The 22,118-nt window shown below is 35.6% G+C and overlaps 3 protein-coding genes across 4 annotated transcripts; 2 read left to right on the top strand and 1 right to left on the bottom strand.

Moving 5' to 3' along the window:
• Positions 1 to 1,433: 1,433 nt before the first annotated feature.
• Positions 1,434 to 2,708, bottom strand: LOC112765285 (CBS domain-containing protein CBSX3, mitochondrial). 2 transcript variants are annotated; one of them, XM_025811199.3, is made up of 4 exons: positions 2,190 to 2,708; positions 2,027 to 2,102; positions 1,815 to 1,888; positions 1,434 to 1,714 (listed from the first exon to the last, which is right to left on the bottom strand). In XM_025811199.3, exons 1-4 carry the CDS (start codon positions 2,451 to 2,453, stop codon positions 1,511 to 1,513), a joined length of 618 nt encoding a protein of 205 aa, XP_025666984.1. In that variant the 5' UTR covers positions 2,454 to 2,708; the 3' UTR covers positions 1,434 to 1,510. The 2 variants fall into 2 exon arrangements, with proteins under 2 accessions (XP_025666984.1, XP_025666983.1); XM_025811198.3 differs by having other exon boundaries at positions 2,027 to 2,111; positions 2,190 to 2,560.
• A 270-nt stretch (positions 2,709 to 2,978) lies between these two features.
• On the top strand, positions 2,979 to 4,352 carry LOC112766989 (uncharacterized). Its single transcript, XM_025812877.3, has one exon. The coding sequence runs from the start codon at positions 3,147 to 3,149 to the stop codon at positions 4,296 to 4,298; it is 1,152 nt and encodes a 383-aa protein (XP_025668662.1). The 5' UTR covers positions 2,979 to 3,146; the 3' UTR covers positions 4,299 to 4,352.
• An 891-nt stretch (positions 4,353 to 5,243) lies between these two features.
• LOC112766848 (uncharacterized) lies at positions 5,244 to 6,374 on the top strand. The gene is made up of 3 exons (XM_025812747.2): positions 5,244 to 5,678; positions 5,789 to 5,966; positions 6,053 to 6,374. The coding sequence occupies exons 1-3, from the start codon at positions 5,627 to 5,629 to the stop codon at positions 6,174 to 6,176; spliced, it is 354 nt and encodes a 117-aa protein (XP_025668532.1). The 5' UTR covers positions 5,244 to 5,626; the 3' UTR covers positions 6,177 to 6,374.
• The last annotated feature ends 15,744 nt before the right edge of the window (positions 6,375 to 22,118 follow it).

The raw sequence follows: 22,118 nt of genomic DNA, 5'->3' as shown, positions 1-22,118 counted from the left end.
AATTTAATAAATTTTATTAAATTATTAATTTTATATATATATATAATTTTAACATTAATTATAGGTGTTTATTTCGATATGAATTATTAATTTATATATATTGATACAATATAAAAATTAAACAAATAAAAATTTATCATGTGAATTATATTTATCTCTGTTATTATATTATATTATTTTTTATTTACTTTTTAAAAAATATTATATTATTATATATACAAAAATATTCTTATAAATAACTATAAGAAGACAAATATATTTTTATTATTTTTTTATTAAATGATTAAATAATTTTTTTATTTCTGTAACAAAAATCTTTTAATAATTTTTTTATAATTATTTATAAAGATATTTTTGTAGATATATTAATATAATATTTTTAAAATATAAATAAAAGATAAATACTAACAGAAATAAATACAATTCACATAGCAAATTTTTTTGTCTATTTTTTATGTAGTATCGATATGTATAAATTAATAATCGTACTGAAACAAATATAATGTTAATTCTAAAAATAAATTACTGATCAGATATTTTGAAATAGAACTTTTATTTTTATGTTGGACATAGATTAATTCAAAATATTTGATGAATAATTTACTTTTAAAGTTAGCTAGACTATTTAATTTTAGTAGCTATTTTAATATTATACTCATTAAAAATGAAGACAAAATGATAAGTACGTTTCTTAAATTTTAAAATTAATTTAAAAAATTGTATTAATAATATCTTTTAAAATTTTTTGTTAATGTTTAAATTATTCAGATTTTAATTGATAATCAACACAAACCATAAAAAATATATGGATAATGTTAAGAAAACAAAAATATAACCACCTAAGTTGGATGCGCATTGCATTATTTTTTGTTTCTACTCTCTTGTCTTTAGAATGGAAGATGCATCTGTGCATTGGGGATACTACGATTACCTCAGCTGAAACCAACAATTAATGCAGGACAATGGGCTGGGATCATATTCATCGTGCCAAAGATATTCTTCACCGTCTTTGCATCACGAATCTATCTTCATCTTTTACATAATTCTAGTGCTAGAATCCTTATCATCACTAAACTTGAAAAGCCCAAACGGAAGATCTTTTCGAATTTTATTTCAACTTACAAATATGCCCTTTCATTGTTAAAAGAAAAAGAAAATCTCCACCGAAGGCTTTATTGTTCACACTTATTTGACTAATCTTAGAGAATTAATTTTTTCTGTAACTATTTTTTTTAATTATTTTAAATTATAAATATTAAATTATAAACTTCTAATTTCAAATTTAAATTCTCAAAAAAATAATGATTTTTATAATTATAAAAAACTAATTAATAAGTTATTTATTTTGTCTTTTTTCTATTTATTTATAGCTCCTATATATTGAGCGATTCCGATCATGTGTACTAGTTTAATTTAGGCAGTTAGTAAGAAGATATATAAAAGATGTTTATATATATAAGGATCAGAGCTGATGAGTTATATATAATTGCAGTGATTGAATTGTTTCTAGCTAATAGTATTCTCCTTTGATGTAATCATTGAGTCGTTTCAATTCTCCATTTTGCTGCTCCATCACTGCTCGAACTACATCTACAATGGATATCATTCCCACTATTTTCCCGTCTATAACTGGAACATGTCTGATACGATTCTCTGTCATAAGTCGCATTGCTTGAAGAATGTTCATGTCAGAGGTCACCGTTATCAAGTTTTGCTGTTTAATAATTCACGTACAGAAGGTTATTAATTAGGCTCATTAGTAGTCATTACTCATTAATAATGAAAATAAATGACAAGTGACAAAAATAATCAACCTCATTAGTCATTATTTCACCAACTTGTGTGTGATAGGGTGATCTTCCTTGTGCAACTATTTTCTTCAAGCAATCTTCAAAAAACAGAGAGGTGAAAAGAATATTATTAAATAATAAAAAATATTACTAAAATATTAGTAATATTTTTTGAAATATTATAATTATGATAGTAGTGTAGCATAGATATCTTAGAATGCTGATATATAATATACCTCTTTCTGTGACAATGCCTGCTAGGTGGCCCTCTGACTTTAGTACAACCAATGATCCAATATTGTTTTCAGCCATCTGATAAACCTTATATATAGTATGATTCTTGTTAATAAATGAAATTGGCATAAAAAAAATTAAGTAAAATAAATCATAATAGATTACGTTCTTCATTGCATTGATAACAGCATCGTCAACTTGGCATGAGAGCCAGGAACCAATCTTCTCTTGCCCTTTTGTCATAAGCACCTCTGAGACAGTAACATTCTCCAATCCTTTCAGCTGCATGGTGGGTGGGGAGGATGTCACACATCCGAAACCAGAAGACAATTTGTTGGGGCTAATGATTCCATTTCCATGGCATTGTTGGAATATGGATGCCCTTTGAGGGGTTTGCCCAAGTCTTAATGCCCTTAAAATTCCTAGCATTTTTAGTGTTATATATTTTTTGTTTAAATAATCAATGCAGGCTAATGTTTGAATTTTAAGGTAATTAAGAAAATCAAATAACGGATAAATAGTCTAGGGGTTTTATGTACTCAACTAATGTATTGCTTTAAAGACAAGAATAGCTTGTCTATGAACTCTTTTCTTGAGGGAGAATATCAAGAAAGGAACTTTAAAGTTGTTTTTCACATGGTAGTAGTACTACAATGCTGAACCTTTTGGATGATACCATTCACCATTCCATACACGCATCTATATGATTATGTATGATCATTTTCTTGTTCAATAAGATTAATTTCCACAAAACCTGTAAACTTTACCAAGGGCCAAGTATATTCTTTTAGGATCATGGACAAGAAACTCTTTCCAACGGGGCAAGATAAGAATTATTGGAAACTAAAATAAACTTGGATGAGGTAAAGATTTTAAGGAAAGCACAAACCAAATGAGCAAGCTAAGTTTTCAAAGGAATAATAATGAATGTGAAAACATGATCGAAATAATTGTGCAGTCAAGCCAAATTAAACCATCTCTCATAGAAGTCCATCAATGCATCCAAGGTATAATAATAAATTCCTGATCCTTCAAATTACATATATAAATACAAAAGCAGTGCAGTGTTTGGTATTAACATAAACCAAGCCAAAATAATATTTTCATAATCCTTGAGCAATAATGCCGCAGAAAAAGAAGCAACTTCGTTTTAAGATCCCATGGATATCATCATCAGGAGCACGTGCTCCACCCTCAAAACAAAAATCAAAACCTGAACGGCCACCTTTTCGGCCTCCAGGGATAGCACCTGCACCTGCATTACCACATTCTTCTCCTTCTTCCCAATCTCAGCAGCAACAAGAACGAGAAGCACCTTCTCATCCAGCACAGTCACCAGCGTCTTCTGTGATTCTTGATTCCCCAGTGTCTTCACCTTCTCGAACCCCTCACTCAGCAGAGTTCAAGAAGGAACCGGAAGAAGCAAAGGAGATAGTGCTGGTGATGGAGCACGAAGCAATCAAAGAAGAATCCATAGAGAGGAAAATGATGTTTGCTACATCATCAAGCAGTGGAAAAGACATCAAAGTTGTGAGTAATTCAGGCAACACTTCCACTATGAACGTAACAAGCACAACCATACCCCTCAAAGAAGAAAAACAACACCATGTTAATAACCAACTGCAAAAAGGCATCAAAGAAAACATCTCATGCTTTGTTCAGAAACTAGCCACTGTGACCCCAACACAACCACCCACGGAGGTTGATGATGACCACAAGAGCTTTAGTGTTGTTACACTTGCTGGCGACAACAAAGGCGCAACAATGCACGTGGCAGAAGGTTCCTCCAACAAAACCAAGAAAGACGGTTCAATCCGCATTCACAGAGCCTACAAGAAGAAGAACCCAGAAGAAGAAGAAGAAGAAACCACAGATGCAGGTGATGAGAACGACGCTTCTGCTTCCGAGAAGAAAGATGATGATGATGATGATGATGACGTGGCTGCTAACAAGGCGTACGTGAACAGTAACATACAGAGCGTGAATAACTCGGTGATGGTGCAAGGTTCAGTTAGTGAAAGAGACCCAGGTGTTCGCGTTGCTCTTCCTAATTATCAGCAGAGTCATGAACCGAAGGCTCCAGCTTTGGAGACAAGGAAGGTTGAAATGAATGGTAACCGTGTGAGTTACCCGAGGCCTGTGGTTCGACGACGTTGCCTGAGAGGTTTGTTCATGGAACCGAGTGACTCTGAGCCTGATAACCCGGACAAACCTCGCCGTCATGGTTGCAAATTCCGCTGTGGAGATAATAATAAGGCTGCTGACATCATGTAACTCAAACCCCCCAATAAACCAAAATTTTACATGATTGTTATGGTTCACTGATTACTGATTTCCGGTGTATATGGTTGCAAATTTTATCCATCTTCTTTGTATTTTACTCGAATCCAAAACTTTTTAAGTAAAGATAAAAAAAATATATTATTTGAATTATAATTCGTTTATATGATATATTAAACAATTTAATTAAATATGTTTGTACTTTAGTTCACTTAGATATATTAGGCCATTGATGAATTAATATAATTCCCATGCTTTTAAAAAAAATTGTTAATTCATAAATCATTTTAAATGTTTATATAAAATTTAATCATATTAATTATACATAATATAAAATATTTTAATTATTTTATATAATATTTTTTAAAATATTTTTATGTGAAATAATTTAAAAATATTATATATAAAAAATTAACATTTAAAATTAATTATTATATATTTATTTATAAATATATGTATTATTTAATTTAATTTTAATATATATTTTATATTTTAAATATATATTTTATATTAGTAATTTATTTTAGTGTGTACTTAATATGATTAAAAATAATCTAAAAATTATTAGATAATTAGATACATGTAACTAAATTATTTAATATAATAATTAATATGTTAGTTATGTTTTTTACATAAAGATCTTTATATAAGTAATAACCATTAATAGTTCTCAAACTATTATTTTTTTCTAAAACGAGAAAATTGATCCTCTCAATTTATTTTAATAATTGAAAGGAAGGAAAAGTATATGGAACCAAAATATAACCAGTCAAAAAGTAAACAAAATCGTTTAATTAAAATCACTTTTTAAATAATATGTTTGAAAACCGTTTCTGAGATCATAGAGCACAAACCAAAACCCGATTTTTTATAAAATCCAAACATATTTTAGCTTATTTTTGGCTGATATGACTGTTCTTGATATGCTATTTTGCCACTGAATCACATGCCTCAGCCGATGCGTTGTATTTGAGTCTGTGTGCTGCCAGCCTCTGTTTTAAACCCAAAATACATCGAATTATTTATTATTCATGATTGGCATGATTCCAAGTAACAATAACACTTATCGTTATCCTAGTAGTACTAGGTAGGATCAGCATCATCAGCATACGATGTGAGTATCCAAAAACTTTTGAAGGTGACTCACCCTCTCCACTCGTCATCACCATCATCATCGGTTAAGATTTGCTAAAGGGATAAGAACAAAGAAGAAAATCCACGAGGACGTTCCGCTAAATATAAAAAGCATTCTGTTACTAGTGTGATTTATCGAGTTTTCTGTTATCATCACACACATTACAATTACAAGGACATTAGCAACAATGGGTTCTCTTATGGCAGGATGGAACTCTCCCACCTTGGACCCTAAGTTAGGTAGGTAATATCAAGTCATAATAATAAGATAGTAGTCCTTGTTTAATTTCTTAGGTTTAATTTTTCCAACTATGTTTTGACTTCTGATCATAATGTTTTCATTGATGCAGAGACACGTAGGAGGAATAAATCGCTGACGAAAGAAGAAATCGCTGCGTTTTGGAGAACAAAAAAGAAGATAGAGGAAGAACATGTCCAGTCTGTTCTTAGGGTGAAGGAGTCCATAGATAAGGATGATGTAACAAGCTTGGACTTGGAACACCATATCAACAAAATTGACTCTGGCTGGTATATTATATGTTTAACTTAATAATCAATTGCCCGCATAATAATAATATGGTATGAAATTCATGTATTTTGGAAAATGATTGCAGGTGGACCAAGAGCAGCTGGGCATTTCTGAATGAACCACCAGAAACGGAACCTACCTCCAAGAATAAGTATGCGTCGCAGTTTCACGTGGCCAACTTGGGATCATCAAGTGGAATTAGTGCTTGATATATAAACTATACTTTATTTCCATACAAATACTAGTATTGTATAGAGTTATGCCTCATGTTTTGGTTCCTGTTTGGCGAGTAATCATGCCGCCGAACAACTCTGTTTTCATGGTTCTTTTTCAAGTTTCAACTTTGAACTTTTGTTGAAGTGTTCCAATGTAAATGTTCCATAATGCAAAATTCCAAAATTGCCAAAGAGAGAATATTCAATCGATAATTAATAAATTAATAAATACTAACTAAGGTAAGTTATAGCTGTTTTTTTATTGATTTTCTTTGGTTACCAAACATGTCATTATTGGGTTGACATTAACAGTCCCGGTTGACATTAACAGTCCCATACTCCTGATCTTCCTATTCCACTTCGCATTTGCATTGGTTTTTTTTTTTTTTTTGGGCCTTAAAATTTGCATTGGTTCTTAACCATTACTTAACACTTTTTTTGTATCAATTATAAATAAAATTAATTAGCTAGTGGACTGTTTTGTCTATTAATTCGGGCTGGCCCAAGACCAAACGTAAATGACCCAAAGCAATTGTACATGCGAATGCGAGTTTTACATAGAGATATACAAAAACAAAAGATACCTAAATGTAAGATTTATTTTAAATAAATAAAATAAATATTTTAGTTACGAATATACGTTAATTTGAGAATATTTACAAATTTTCATTAAGTAACTTATCTTGTTTATACTATAAATGACATAAATATGGTCATATCTTGTTTATACAACGTATCACGTTTACAATCTTGATATGACACGAGCTTTATCTCATGTAAACGAGAAAAGTTCAAAGAACGACTATAAATGAAAGTCATTCGTAGTGTCCCTGACTCCACATTTTTCTCATATATTTTTTATTTTTCTCTTTCTTGTACTGTTTTGTTAATATTTATTAGTTTTTTGGACGTTGTGGCACGCAACGTACGGGATTCTAACATCAATCTCGCACTAGTTGACACATTGCGGGAGCTATCGACTTTAAGGTTAGTGTTATCTTTATTATTTAAATTAATAAGTGTATATGATTTTATTTTAAGAACTTTATAGAGTTAGTATTTTAACACATAAATAGACCGGATGATATTGAGGTAACACAGTTTAGGTTAGTTAACAAGTTAGTAACATAAGTTAAGTTTATAGTTTACTCATACTGAAAGTTAGATAACTAATTATTTTGATTTGATTAGTTAATTAAATATTTTTGTTAGTTAATATTTTTTTTAAATTTGAAGAGAATTTTAAGTAGAGATATTCTCCACATCTAAGCAATTTTGGCATCCAAGTCACCAAAAAAAAAAATTTTGGCATCCAAGTTCATCCAAGCAATTTTAGGTTACGCGCTTTTTCCATTTTCTTCTTTCCTCACGCCTTTTTCCATTTTCTTCTTTCCTCACGCTTCTTCCCTTCTTCTCACGCTTGTTTACACATGGGGCGTTTTCTTCTTCTTCGCCTTCTTCTTTCCGTTCCTCCTCCTCCTCATTCTCCTCCTTTTTTTTCGCTTCTTCACGTGTTTTCTCCTTATTGTCATTCTTTTGTTGTTGTTGCTACTGTATTTTTTTGTCTTTTCCTCCTTCTCTTCCTAGTGAAGAAGCGGTTGAAGGTGAGAAGGAAGAGTTTTGAATTGTGTAGAACAAAAATGAACCGAACATGTTATTATGGTGAAACAATTATACAGTACTAAATGAATGGAACATTATCCATTATATAAATTCAAATTCGAACAGTTTTCTGCATAATGAACCGAAATACGTACTCATAGTGAAACAATTGTATAATAATGAATGAACGAAACATAATCCATTATATAAAATCAAATTCAAACAGCTTTCTACATTCAAACAGCTTTCTGCATAATGATCTAAACACGTACTTATGGTGAAACAATTGTATAGTACTGAATAAACGAAACATAATCCATTATATAAAATCAAATTCGAAACACCTCTGTCTATAATTTAGAGATTATCAATTCAATTCAAATTCAGAACACCTGTATCCATTCAATTCAATTCAATTTAGCAATTGCATTCCATTCAATTCGATTAAAAAAATAATTCATTAGCGAAATGTTGTTGTTGTTGGTGATAACGATAACGAAGGAGGAGGAGGAGGAGGAGGAGGAGGAGGAGGAGATAAAGCGCGTGTAATGACGCTCTTTTAATGAGAGTGATTTTTGTTAGTGTTGGATCTATTTAGATAAAACTTTGATGAAAAAAAATATTTTGATGTGTAGCATAACCCTTTTAAGTATTGGTTTTATATCCTATTTACTATGTTGTGATGTTTATCTGAGCTGCATTTTAAACTTGTTAGAATAAATTTGGATATGCTACATAACTTAGTTTGGAATCGAATCTTTATAAAAAAAAATTTCTTTTAAATAGAGGCCTCGCCACTACTACCTAAATAGGTTAAACTAACATTTGGAGCCTACTTTACTTAACGGGACGAGACGGGACCAACTACCTACTTTGCGACTTCTAATTATTTTAGAACAATAAAAAAATTTTATTAAAAAATTTGTTAAATACAGAAATTAATTTTATGAAATTTTATTTGTAATTTGCAAAACCTCCCTCTTCCCTAAAATTCTTCCAATATATAATAAGATTATTAGACCAATTTTAACCACAATTATAACTTTTTTTTTTATCCTTATCATTATAAATTATACTAGTACTCTTTCGTTTTATTATATAACTATATCTTATCACCATCTTCTCTACTACCATCATCATCATTTCTTTATCTCATTTTTTGTTCGATTTTTTTTTTTAATGTTCATACTATAAATTTTTTTTTGTGGCATAATTTTTAACAACAATTTTTCTCCACTTAACTATCAGTAGTAAAAGAATCTTTTAAAAATAAATTTATTAATAGTTTGTAGTGGTTGAACTTCTATAAATTACAAATAAAACTCTTGCATAATTAATTTTAGTTACTATTTGATTGAGTTTTTAATAGAGAATTCGTACATATTGTCCCAAAATAATAAGGTTAAAGCCACAATATCTTTTTTTTTTTTTGTAAGAGTTTGTGTGTTTTCATGAAAATAGATAAGAGTCGAATTTGATCTTTACTCTAAAATGAGGAATAGGAAGATTTTAAGCATAAATGACAAAGTTAAAATCTAAGAAAACATTTAGTTTTTTTATATTGAATATGCCTAAAATAGAAGACATACATAAAAATATAAAAATAAAAAAAATTATTGTAAAGAACCATTAACAAGATTAGTTATTAAGAATAAGTGTTTATACTAACTGTTCATACCCTGGCCCAATAAATAGGGCCCAGGATCTAAGCAAAGAAGCCTAAACCCAAAGGGTTGGCTCTCCCCCAGTACCAGCCTTCATCCCAAGAAGTCGGTACTGAACACGACCTGCTCCAAAGAAGTCGGATACGAGGGTTAGCTGGCAGATAACACTCATTCGAATGAGTAACTGCCCCTAGAAACTCTCTAACCACTTCATAGAGCCATATCTTAACCTCCCTAAGATATGGGAACGGTTATCCACCTAAAAAGGTGGCACTACTTCAGCGGTGGTTATTGGTTCACCACTATAAATACACTGACACCATTCAGGTATCTCTAAGTCCCAATACACTCTAACCTGCTCGCACTCTTGCTAACTTAGGCATCGGAGTGTCTTTGCAGGTACCACCCCCCATTCTTTCACACGTATAAGTCGGACGGAGGAACACCGAGTAACAGATCCCCTCGAAAGCCACCTCCTTCCTACGTTTGGGCCAACCAACGCTATCTAGCCCATTAATCTCCGGTTACCCACTGTAACATTGGTGCCGTTACCGGGGAACCAAGAGATCAACCAGTGATGGCGGATAGATCCCCTGAAGAGGGTCATGTGGAGACAGATTCTGAACAAGAGAATCTGAACACTGGAAACAATGAGGCAGACCAGACCCTTCACCAGGAAGCCAATGATCAACACAGGGAAGGCACCTCCGGAATCAAAAACCCGAAGGTAAATTCTTCAGAGGGGCGCGAATCAGAAAAAGAAAGACCATCCCACGCAAATGAGCTCATGGGATTAGTCCACAGTCGCCTCGAGCAGCTAGAACAGGAACGGGAACGACAAAAGGAAACCGAAAAGAACCTAAAAGAGGAGATGGAGCGACGAAAAGAGTTAGAAAGAAAACTCTTAAAGGTAGAATCCTCCCTCAAAGGTCAGAACTCCCACGACGGTAGAGAAGATTCGCCCTTAGGGGAGGAAGATCCTTTTAGTGAGGACATAATGAGGGCAAAAGTTCCGAGAAACTTTAGAAGCCCCGATATGGACCTCTACGACGGAACCACTGATCCAAAGCATCATCTGAGCAACTTTAAAAGTCGGATGTATCTGGCTGACGCTTCTGACGCTACGCGATGCAAAGCTTTTCCGACAACCTTGTCAAAGGCAGCGATGAAGTGGTTCGACAGCCTCCCTCCGAGGTCGATTACCAGTTTTGAAGACCTCTCAAGGAAGTTCTTGATGAGGTTCTCCATCCAGAAAGACAAAGTAAAACATGCACCAAGTCTCCTGGGAATAAAACAGGAGGTCGGGGAGTCCTTACGAGCCTATATGGAAAGGTTCAACAAAGCATGTTTGGAGATTCAAGACCTGCCCACCGAGGCAGTCATCATGGGGCTAGTCAATGGTCTTAGAGAAGGTCCCTTCTCACAGTCCATATCAAAGAGACACCCCGCCTCTTTAAGTGATGTACAGGAAAGAGCTGAAAAGTACATCAATATGGAAGAAAATGCTAAGCTAAGAGACCCGAGTTGGCGACCTGGTCACCCTCCCTCAACGAAAGAGAGGGAGAGGGAAGCTAAGAAGAAGGAAGAACTCGGCCTCGATAGGCCAAGAAAATATCACTCTTATACTCCTCTAAAAGTTCCTGTAGTGGATGTATACAGAGAAATTTGCAATACCGAAAGGCTGCCTCCTCCCAGGCCCATTAAAAATAAAAGAGGGGGGAGCCGCGGTGATTACTGTGAGTACCATAAGATATATGGGCACTCCACAAACGACTGTTACGACCTTAAAAATGTGATAGAAAAGCTGGCCAGAGAAGGTCGGCTTGACAGATATCTCATAGAAAGGTCGGACAGTCATGGAAAAAGAAAGCGAGATGATGTGGATAGAAGAGACCCACCACCACAAGCTCCGGAGAGACATATCCATATGATCTCAGGAGGGTTTGCGGGAGGGGGACTCACAAAATCTTCTCGTAAAAGACATCTCAAGAGAGTTTACCAGGTCGGAGGGGAGTCATCCGACCTTCCTACCATTTCATTCACGAAGGAAGATAGGCAAGGAATAATCCCGGGGCACGATGACCCAGTGGTAATTACCATGATCCTGGCAAATGCCCATCTCCACAGAACACTAGTAGACCAAGGAAGTTCAGCGGACATCCTCTTTAAGCCCGCTTTCGACAAACTGGGATTAGATGAGAAAGAGTTAAGAGCCTACCCCGACACCTTGTACGGATTAGGCGACACGCCAATAAAGCCACTAGGATTTTTGCCCCTCCACACCACCTTTGGAAAGGGGGAAAAATCAAAGACTCTGAGTATAGACTTTATAGTCATCAACGTGGGGTCAGCCTATAATGCTTTAATTGGCAGAGCTACCCTTAATCGACTCAGAGCGGTGGTATCGACGCCCCACCTCTGCATGAAATTCCCGACCTCAGCGGGGATAGCAACGGTAAGGGGAGATCAGAAGTTGGCAAGGAAATGCTACAATGAAAGCCTAAATCTGAGAGGAAAGAACAAAGAAATCCACACAATAGAGCTCGGTGGAGCAAGGATTAAAGAAGAGCTGCGACTACAGCCTGGGAGAAAAACCGAGGAGATTCAGATCGGCGAAGAGGAAGGAAAAACCACCCACATAGGAGCCAACCTAGGGGAAACCCTAAGACAAGGGTTGACTAAGCTCCTAAGAGATAATTCCGATCTCTTCGCCTGGAAGGCCTCCGACATGCCTGGGATAGATCCCGAGCTCATGTCCCACAAACTCTCGGTCTACTCGGGGTCCCGACCTGTGCAATAAAGAAGACGCAAACTCGGCCCAGAGCGAGCCCTAGTAGTGGAAGAGCAAGTACAGGCGCTCCTGGAAGCTGGCTTCATCAGAGAAGTCAAATACCCAACATGGCTAGCCAATGTAGTGCTAGTCAAAAAACAAAATGGCAAATGGAGGATGTGTGTCGACTATACCGACTTAAATAAGGCATGTCCCAAGGACCCTTATCCACTACCAAGCATTGATGCCTTAGTAGACTCTAGCTCGGGGTATCAATACTTGTCGTTCATGGACGCCTACTCGGGGTATAACCAAATCCCGATGTACGAGCCAGACCAAGAGAAGACATCATTCATCACACCCAGAGCCAACTTTTGCTACGTGGTCATGCCATTCGGATTAAAAAATGCAGGAGCCACCTACCAGAGGTTGATAAATAAGGTGTTTGCCTCTCACCTAGGAAGCTTAATGGAAGTATACGTCGACGATATGCTGGTAAAGACCAAGAAAGAAGTCGACCTCCTGCCTAACCTTTCACAAGTCTTTGACACCATAAGATCGCACGGGATGAGACTAAATCCTGCAAAGTGCGCCTTCGCGGTGGAGGCAGGAAAATTTCTGGGATTCATGCTAACGCAAAGAGGGATCGAAGCTAATCCCGATAAGTGCAGAGCTATCCTGGAAATGAGAAGTCCGACTTGTTTAAGAGAAGTCCAACAACTTAACGGCCGACTGGCAGCTCTCTCCAGGTTTTTGGCAGGATCAGCACTAAGATCTCTTCCACTGTTCTCCCATTGAGAACGGGACACCAGTTTGAATGGACTCCCGAATGCGAGGAGGCGTTCCAGGAGTTCAAAAAGTTTTTGAGCCAACCTCCTATTTTGACCCGACCTGTAGCCGGAAAAGACCTCGTCCTATACCTATCCGTGGCAGACAAGGCTGTCTCAGCAGCCTTGATAAGAGAAGACGAGGACGGTCAACACCTAATATATTTCATCAGTAAAGTTCTACAGGGCCCTAAGCTAAGGTATCACAAATTAGAGAAATTTGTCTACTCCTTAGTGGTAGCCTCACGAAGACTACGGCCTTACTTTCAAGCTCACACAATAAGAGTCCGCGCGAACCAACCCATGAAGCAAATCCTCTAAAAGACGGATGTTGCAGGAAGAATGGTTCAATGGGCAATAGAACTCTCCGAGTTCGACTTGAAGTATGAAACTCGGACGGCGATTAAAGCCCAGTGCCTCACCGACTTCATTGCAGAATACGCAGGAGATCAAGAGGATAAACCAACTACATGGGAACTCTATGTAGATGGATCCTCCAACAAAACAGGAAGTGGTGCAGGCATAATATTGGTAGATGAAAGGGGAACCCAGATAGAGGTTTCTCTCAAGTTCGAATTCCCAGCTTCAAATAATCAGGCAGAGTATGAAGCCTTGATCGCAGGACTGAAGCTGGCAGAAGAAGTCGGTGCTACAAAGGTGATGATATACAGCGACTCCCAAGTGGTGACCTCCCAAATAAGTGGAGAATATCAGGCAAAGGACCCAAATATGAAGAGGTACTTGGAAAAAACTTTGGAGCACCTTGGGCGCTTTGCAGAAACCGAGGTGAAACACATAACTCAGGATCTAAATAGCAGAGCAGACGCCCTATCCAAGTTAGCAAGTACCAAGCCAGGAGGAAATAACAGAAGCCTGATTCAAGAGACTCTCTAGGAACCTTCAGTGGTAAAAATAGAAGACAAACAAGAAGTCTTCGAAGTGGTCGGATTAAACCTCGGATGGATGAACCCCTTAGTCGAATACCTGAAATTCGACATCCTCCCCAAAGAGGAAAGGGAGGCCAAGAAAATCCGAAGGGAAGCACAACACTACACCCTGGCAAGAAATATCCTCTACAGAAGAGGGATATCAACGCCATTATTAAAGTGTGTGCCGACCTCCAGAACCACCGAGGTATTAGAGGAAGTACATAGTGGAATCTGCGGAAACCATCTCGGAGCAAGGTCATTAGCCAGGAAAGTAATCCGAGCTGGATTCTATTGGCCAACCTTGCAGAAAGACGCCACAGAGTTTGTGAAAAAATGCCAACCATGTCAAATGCACGCAAATTTCCACGTGGCTCCTCCAGAGGAGCTCATTAGCATTACTTCTCCGTGGCCCTTTGCAAAATGGGGAATGGATTTGTTAGGTCCTTTTCCTCAGGCGCCAGGACAAGTCAGGTACCTAATAATGGGAATAGATTATTTCACAAAGTGGATAGAAGCAGAACCACTGGCCACTATCACTGCACAAAGAAGTCGGAGGTTCCTCTACAAAAATATCATCACAAGGTATGGGATACCTTATTCCATTACCACAGATAATGGAACCCAGTTCACCGACTCCACCTTTAGAAGCCTAGTAGCCGACATGAACATCAAACACCAGTTCACCTCGGTGGAACACCCACAAGCCAATGGGCAAGCCGAAGCAGCCAACAAAGTCATACTGGCAGGGCTGAAGAAAAGATTACAAGATGCAAAAGGAGCTTGGGCTGAAGAGCTCCCACAAGTACTATGGGCTTACAGAACAACCCCCCAATCCGCCACTGGAAAAACACCCTTCCGACTAGTTTATGGCGTAGAAGCCATGATCCCAATAGAGGTCAATGAGCAAAGCCCAAGAGTGATTTTCCACGACGAGATCGGGAATATACAGGGGCACAAAGAGGAGCTCGACTTGCTCCCCGAAGTCCGAGAAGAAGCCCAGATAAGAGAAGCAGCGTTGAAGCAAAGGATGACCGCGAGATACAACAAAAAAGTTATTCGAAGGAGTTTCACCCCAGATGACTTGGTCCTAATCAGAAACGATATTGGAGTCAACAAATCGGGGGAAGGAAAGCTCGCTGCTAATTGGAAAGGACCATACAAGATCAACGAGGTCTTAGGAAAAGGCTATTATAGGGTAACCGACCTCGACGGCAACGAGTTACCAAGATCATGGCATGCTTGTAATATGAAAAGGTACTACAGCTAAAAGCGAACCCTACTCCCTGATGTACTCTTTTCCCAATTTCATGATTTTTTCCCAAAATCAAAGGGTTTTTTTCTGAAAAGGGTTTTTAACGAGGCATCACAGTAGGGGCTAAGGGAAAATAGATTTTTCAAAAGCCCTTAGTAGAAATAAGGTACCTCCTCAATTAATAAAGATCTCTTTCATATATCTCTTTTAAATTCCCTTTTTTATTCTCTTTCAACGAAACGCGCCGATTTAAGCTCGACAAAACGTGAAAATCCCATGAACCGACCTAGATGGTCGTCAGGATAAAACGACGAGGTACAAGTCGGCGTAAAGAGGCTATGGAAGTCGATCATGATAAACTCGGGAACAGTCCGACTCATAAGTCGGAATGCGAAACCGGGTAAAACTAAAATGAATTGCAAAAGTAGCCTAAGTCACGAAAAGCTCAATGAAACGAAATTGAGTACTAGGAATAACAAAAAGAGATAGGAAAAAACTAAGAAAAGATTATAAGGCTGCCCTGAAGATCATAAAGATTCAGAAAGCCCAAAGAAAAGGTTTTTTCCAGAAAAGATCAAAAATCAAAAGAGCTATGAATAGAAGAGCATGCGCGCACAAGGTAACTCAAAACCCTTATCCAAAAAAGGGGGTATTTATTTAATCGTTAAAATTAAACCCTTATCAAAAAAGGGTATGATAAAACTATTTTGTTTACGGCTTTAAAAGGCCAAAAATTGTTCAAACATCAACAAATAAACATAAAGAGTTTAAAAAGGGGGGGTCCACAGGCCGGACCCCCAATAGCCAACAAATTACTTCTTTGCAAGAGGAGTAGAAGGATCACCACCACCAGGACCAGGAGTTGGAGAGAAAGTCGGAGGAGCGGCAGAAGAGCTCGGAGCATCCTTAGAGCGAGGAGGGGACTCTATGATCCTCTGCCCCCGAGTCTTCAAATCAGACTCAGACTCCACCACGAGGACAGGAGGATCCACGATGGCACCATCAATAACAATCTTATCAGGGTCCAAAGGAGAAAGGTCCAAGTCAGGAGCAATGACTCCGACCTGCTCCTTAAAAACCCTCCAAGCCTCATCAGCACCATCCGCAATAGAGTCCTCCAACTCGGTATAGGCCTTCCGGGCATTCAGCAAGTCATTCTTTACAAACACAAGATCAGCAAATAAACTGTTGTAGCTGGCTTACGCTGCCTTCCTCAAATCCACCTCCATGTTGCATTGGGCTTGCAACTTCTTCTCCTTCTCCCGGAGGCTGTCCCTCTCCTCCTTCAGCTTGGCGACTTTCCCCTCCAACTCCCTCTCGTGCTCCTGATATATGTGAAGCCTGCCTTCCAGCTCCTCGACCCTCGAGGTCGTCCCTAAAGAGCTGAGAGGAGTCTTCTCAAATATATCTAAGAGTTTGCCACAAACTCCCGCCGTCTTGAGACTCTCCTCAACCACAGCAGTGAGGTAGTGCCGAACAGAAACATCATCCATGCTCATACGAGCATGGGGATAAATGTTCTTTTGGATGAACGCAAGAGCGTCTGCCTCACCAGAAGCGCCAGATTCTAAGGTCTTACGCTTCCTCTTCTCTGGTTCAGGAGTAGGTCGGACGGAGGGGGGTGGCAGAGAGGAAGCAGAAGAGGAAATCACAATAGGTTGGGAGGGAGTCCCGACGTTCCGAGGAGGAGGAGGAGGAGAGACAACCGCCCTAGCACCACCAGACCTGGCACGAGACCTCGCCTTGGCCTCTTGAACTCTTTGGTAAGACTCTTGGGCATTTGTTTTTGCCATCTCTGAAAAAAGCAACAATTGATAGATTAGACAAGTCGGAAGAATTAATCAGACAAGTCGGAGAACCAAATGAAAGCTACCTATTTGTGCCTAGATAAAACTTGGAGACCCCTGGAGAAACTTTTTCGTGTCCAAGTATGGAGACCTCCCCCAAACTTCTCGGAGGAACCCCACAATGGCCGCCTCCACCTCATCCAGGTCGTCAAGACCATATTTTTCACAAGGGGAGGCCTCCAACCAGTATAAAGGAAAGCGGGGGGAAGAATTGTCATCCAGGAAAAAGGGGTGGTGGCCCTCTACAGCTTGCACTTTGAAAAAATAGTTTTTGAAGTCGTGGAAGGATTCGTCAAAAAGGGTGAAAATCCTCCTACCTTGTATGGCTCGGAACAATACCCACTGTTGTTTATTGTTTAGCCCACTAAAGGGTTTTGTCATATGAAAAAGATGGAAAAAAATCTTTAAAGAAATCGGGAACTCTAAAGCCTGGCTGATAAATTGATAAATTTTCAAAAAACCCCAAGAGTTGGGGTGAAGCTGGGTAGGAGCGACTCGGCAATGACGTAAAACAGACATCTCAAAGTCTGAAAAAGGAAGAAAAACACCCAAACGGGTGATCATACACTCATACATAAAGAAAAAATGGGAGGCCGCCTCATTAGCCCTCCCAAAGCAAACCCGGTCTTCTGGACCCGGGGCCACTAACTCATACTTCGGCTCGTCCTCCTCAGAAGAACAAATTATGTGGCGAGTACGAAGGTGGGTGATAAACTCAGAATCAACTGAGGGTTCCTCCCCTAAAACTGTGACATCGACCCAGTGAGAGAGAGCATCTACAGAAGCCATTTCTTTTCTAAAAAAGGGGTGACAAAACCTACAAGGGGAAAAGAAAAATCACCAACACGGTCTCTAAAGGAAGGGGGATGCGAAACCAAAGTCTGCAAATCAAATTTATCTACAAAAACATATTAAAGAACTAACCTTTATCTGGAAATAAGGGTTGGAAGCAAAAGCCTTCGAAAGCACAAGAATGTAGCACGAACGAATGCAAGGGAAAGTATTTATAAGAACGTTAGGGGCATAATGGTAAAATAGGGGCAGTCATTAATGAAGATGCACCGTTACCAAGGCTATTGAATCCCTATGCACACCCCTAACGGACACGACGCTTGATTAGACGCAACTGTCAGAACCAAAAGGTCACGAAAAGTCACGTCGGTTTCAAATCATCACGTCGGTCCCCTTACAAATCGGCTACGATCCCGAGCAGAATACTCGAACCCAAATCTTAAAAAGAAATTGGGCTCGAGTAGGGGCACTGTTCATACCCTGACCCAATAAATAGGGCCAGGATCCAAGCAAAGAAGCCCAAACCCAAAGGATTGGCTCTCCCCCAGTACTAGCCTTCATCCCAAGAAGTCGGTACTGAACACGACCTGCTCCAAAGAAGTCGGATACGAGGGTTAGCTGGCAGATAACACTCATTCGAATGAGTAACTGCCCCTAGAAACTCTCTAACCACTTCATAGAGCCATATCTTAACCTCCCTAAGATATGGAAACGGTTATCCACCTAAAAAGGTGGCACTACTTCAGCGGTGGTTATTGGTTCACCACTATAAATACACTGACACCATTCAGGTATCTCTAAGTCCCAATACACTCTAACCTGCTCGCACTCTTGCTAACTTAGGCATCGGAGTGTCTTTGCAGGTACCACCCCCCATTCTTTCACACATACAAGTCGGACGGAGGAACACCGAGTCACAGATCCCCTCGAAAGCCACCTCCTTCCTACGTTTGGGCCAACCAACGCTATCTAGCCCATTAATCTCCGGTTACCCACCGTAACACTAACATTATTAAAAAAGATTGTTTTATATATTATTTAAAGAGAAGGACCAAATCTATTCTATTATATAAAAATCGGATTTCTGTATTTAATGATGGAGCTAACGTGGCATGCTTCTGAGAGTGTTTTTTGATTTATTTCTTTTAACTCATTAAATACAAGTTATTACGATAAACTAACTATATCAACTAATTGATTTGATTAGATATTTAAATATCATATAATTTATATCAATTTGATTTGGTAGTATTTTTAATTTTATTTATTTTAATATTCTGTTAGTATTTTTTAATTTATTTTTTTAATTTATTAAACCAAATTTATTGTGTGTACTAATTAATTAATTTAATTAATTTATTAGTTATTAAAATAATAAATATATGAATAAAATAGGTAATTGAGATATTTTCAACTAATAATTAAATCAAATCAAATCAAATCATATATATTGAACCAAATTCAAATAATGTGAATTAAAGACTAAATTAAAATAAGATAATTTCTTACTTATTCAAGTTGAGTGCAATAAATACAAATTATTTTTGTTAGATAATCATAGTTATCTGGTCTACTATATATAGATGGCCACACAAAATTAAAAGAATCGTGATTTTTATCGCTCTTACTATTTCAACTTTTCTTTTCTTCTTCTTTTTTTTTCTTTATGTATAATTTCTTTTAGGTATAAATGTATCCAAAATGAGAAAGTACATATGAGTGTTTTATTAATTGTTTGTTTGGTGAATATATCTCAATTTTTCAAGTGGTCGATGTATTTTTTATAGTATTAGATAGAATAATATTTTTTAAAATGAATAATATACCCATTGTAAATATTTTTTTTCAATTGTTATATTTTTATGTCAGTCATGTAAATTCTTTGAATGCACAAGATAATAAAATAGGTTGACTTTAATATCATTAGAAGCTAAATTTAATGGTTCAAATAAGCACTACTAATTATGTTAAAAAAGTAATTTTGTAATAATAATGTGATTTACATATTAATTTTTTCGAGTAAATTCATTTTAAAATGTAAAAATTAAACTCAATTATGCTAAAATTTTAAAGGTAATATAGAATTTGGCAACGAAATTAACATTCATTAAGAAAATAAATTTATTTATGACTATTTCCTAATTATAAATAATAACAAGACTTATGAAAAAATATTAATATCATCATTCTTATTAATTAAATCATAATATTAGGTAGTTGATAGTTTTATAGGCGGAAATTATTAAGTAATTACGTAAAAATTAGTAACGAACAAACAATAAGAATTCAGAAAAAATGTATTATATAATACCAATTTCATAATTAAAATATGTCACATATCATATTTTCATATATTCTATTTATTATTTATTCTATTATATAAAAATCAGGTTTCTACACTTAATGATGGAGTATTGGAGTTGACGTGACATGCTTATGAGAGTGTTTAGCGATTTATTTCTTTTAACTCTTTAAATACAATTTATTAAGATAAATTAATTATATGAACTAATTGATTTCATTAGATATTTAAATATCACATAATTTATTATAATTTATATCAATTTGATTTAGTAGTGTTTTTTAATTTATTTTTTTTAATGTTCTATTAGTATTTTTTAATTTGTTAAATCAAATTAATTATACTAATTATCTGAATTAATTAATTAATTAGATTAATTAATTAATCATTAAAATAATAAATCTATTAAAATAATAAATTTATATTAAATAGGTTCTCGAGATATTTTTACTAATAATTAAATAAAATTAAATCATATTTATTGAGTAAAATTTAAATTATGTGAATTAAGGACTAAATTAAAATAAGATGATTTTTTACTTATTCAAATTAAATGTAATAAATAAAATTAATTTTGTTAGATAATCATGGTCTTCTAGTCTTCTATATATAAATAGTCACACAAAATTATAAAAATCATCATTTTTATCGCTTTTGCTATTTCAACTCTTTTTTTTTATATGTATAAATGTACTCGAAATGAGAAGGTATGGATGAGTGTTTCATTAATTATTTGTTTGACAAATATTATAGTCTAAAAATGTCTCAATTTAGACATTCTACTGCTGTCGATGAAAGTTGAACCTGTAGTAATTCAGGGTGACTATGATATTTTTTGTAATATTACATAGAAAAATATTTTTTAAAATGAATATACCCATTGTAATTAATTTTCTTTGTCAATCTGTTATCTTTTACCTAACAAACAATATCCATGTTGAATATATTATTTTCATCAGAAGTCATAAATAATTGATTGATAATTCTATATATAAAAATACACATATAGTAACTAAATATTATATTGTTATCTTGTTAAAGTTAATTCTCCTATGATTATGCGAATGTACAACACTATGAGGTAAAAATTGATTGGATTACATTTATTTTCAAGAAGGTAGGTGATCTTTTAGGCCTAATCACGGTCAAAGTTGAGTAAAGTTTGAAAAATGCTAATAATACAAATATATTTTATTTTTAATACCCAATAATAAATATATAAAGTAAACTAATATTGTTTCGTACAAAATCATAAAATGTATATCATACTCAAAACATATCCCATCTGTATTAACTGTCATTGTTTATTAGTTACGTTATGATAAATCTGGTTATTAAAAAATATTAAAATTAACTTAAATATACACAGTATTATTTCATGCTTTTTATTTTTATTTTATTATCATAAAAAGTCATACATATTACAAGAGAACCTCATCTTTTTACCAACGGTTCTTCCATTCAATGGTTTTCATAAAGAAAAAATGCATAATAATATTGTGTTTGGCAAGAATATATTGGATTTTGAAAGGTTGAAGCATATGTTTAGTCCTTAACATATTCGTAGATAAAGTATAGAGTAGATAAAAAGATAGCTAGCTAATAAAAGAATAAACAGTTAAAGCTTTCTCAATACTAACCGTCGTAGTGTATGATAGGTGTTCTATAACTTTTTTTGATTTGATTGTTTCTTTATTATTATATGTTGTTCTGTTTAATTTATACTAAAAAGACTTATGATAATCATCTTATCGTGGTAGTGTAAAAATTGTAGGTATTATATTTATTTTTTATACTTTTAAATCTCACGTCCTTGATGGATATTTGTAATTGAGTAATTATTAAAAGAAATTGGTTTAATATCTATTTTATATTCTATTTAAACTATAATAGTGAGTAAATATTTTTTTTCATAATAAATAATACAATTTTTTTATAAAAACAATGTTTA

This window comes from Arachis hypogaea, chromosome 17 (assembly GCF_003086295.3).
Source record: "Arachis hypogaea cultivar Tifrunner chromosome 17, arahy.Tifrunner.gnm2.J5K5, whole genome shotgun sequence".
NCBI lineage: Eukaryota > Viridiplantae > Streptophyta > Magnoliopsida > Fabales > Fabaceae > Arachis > Arachis hypogaea.
The sequence above is the reverse complement of the archived record's forward strand: the minus strand, read 5'-3'. Positions and strand labels throughout refer to the sequence as shown.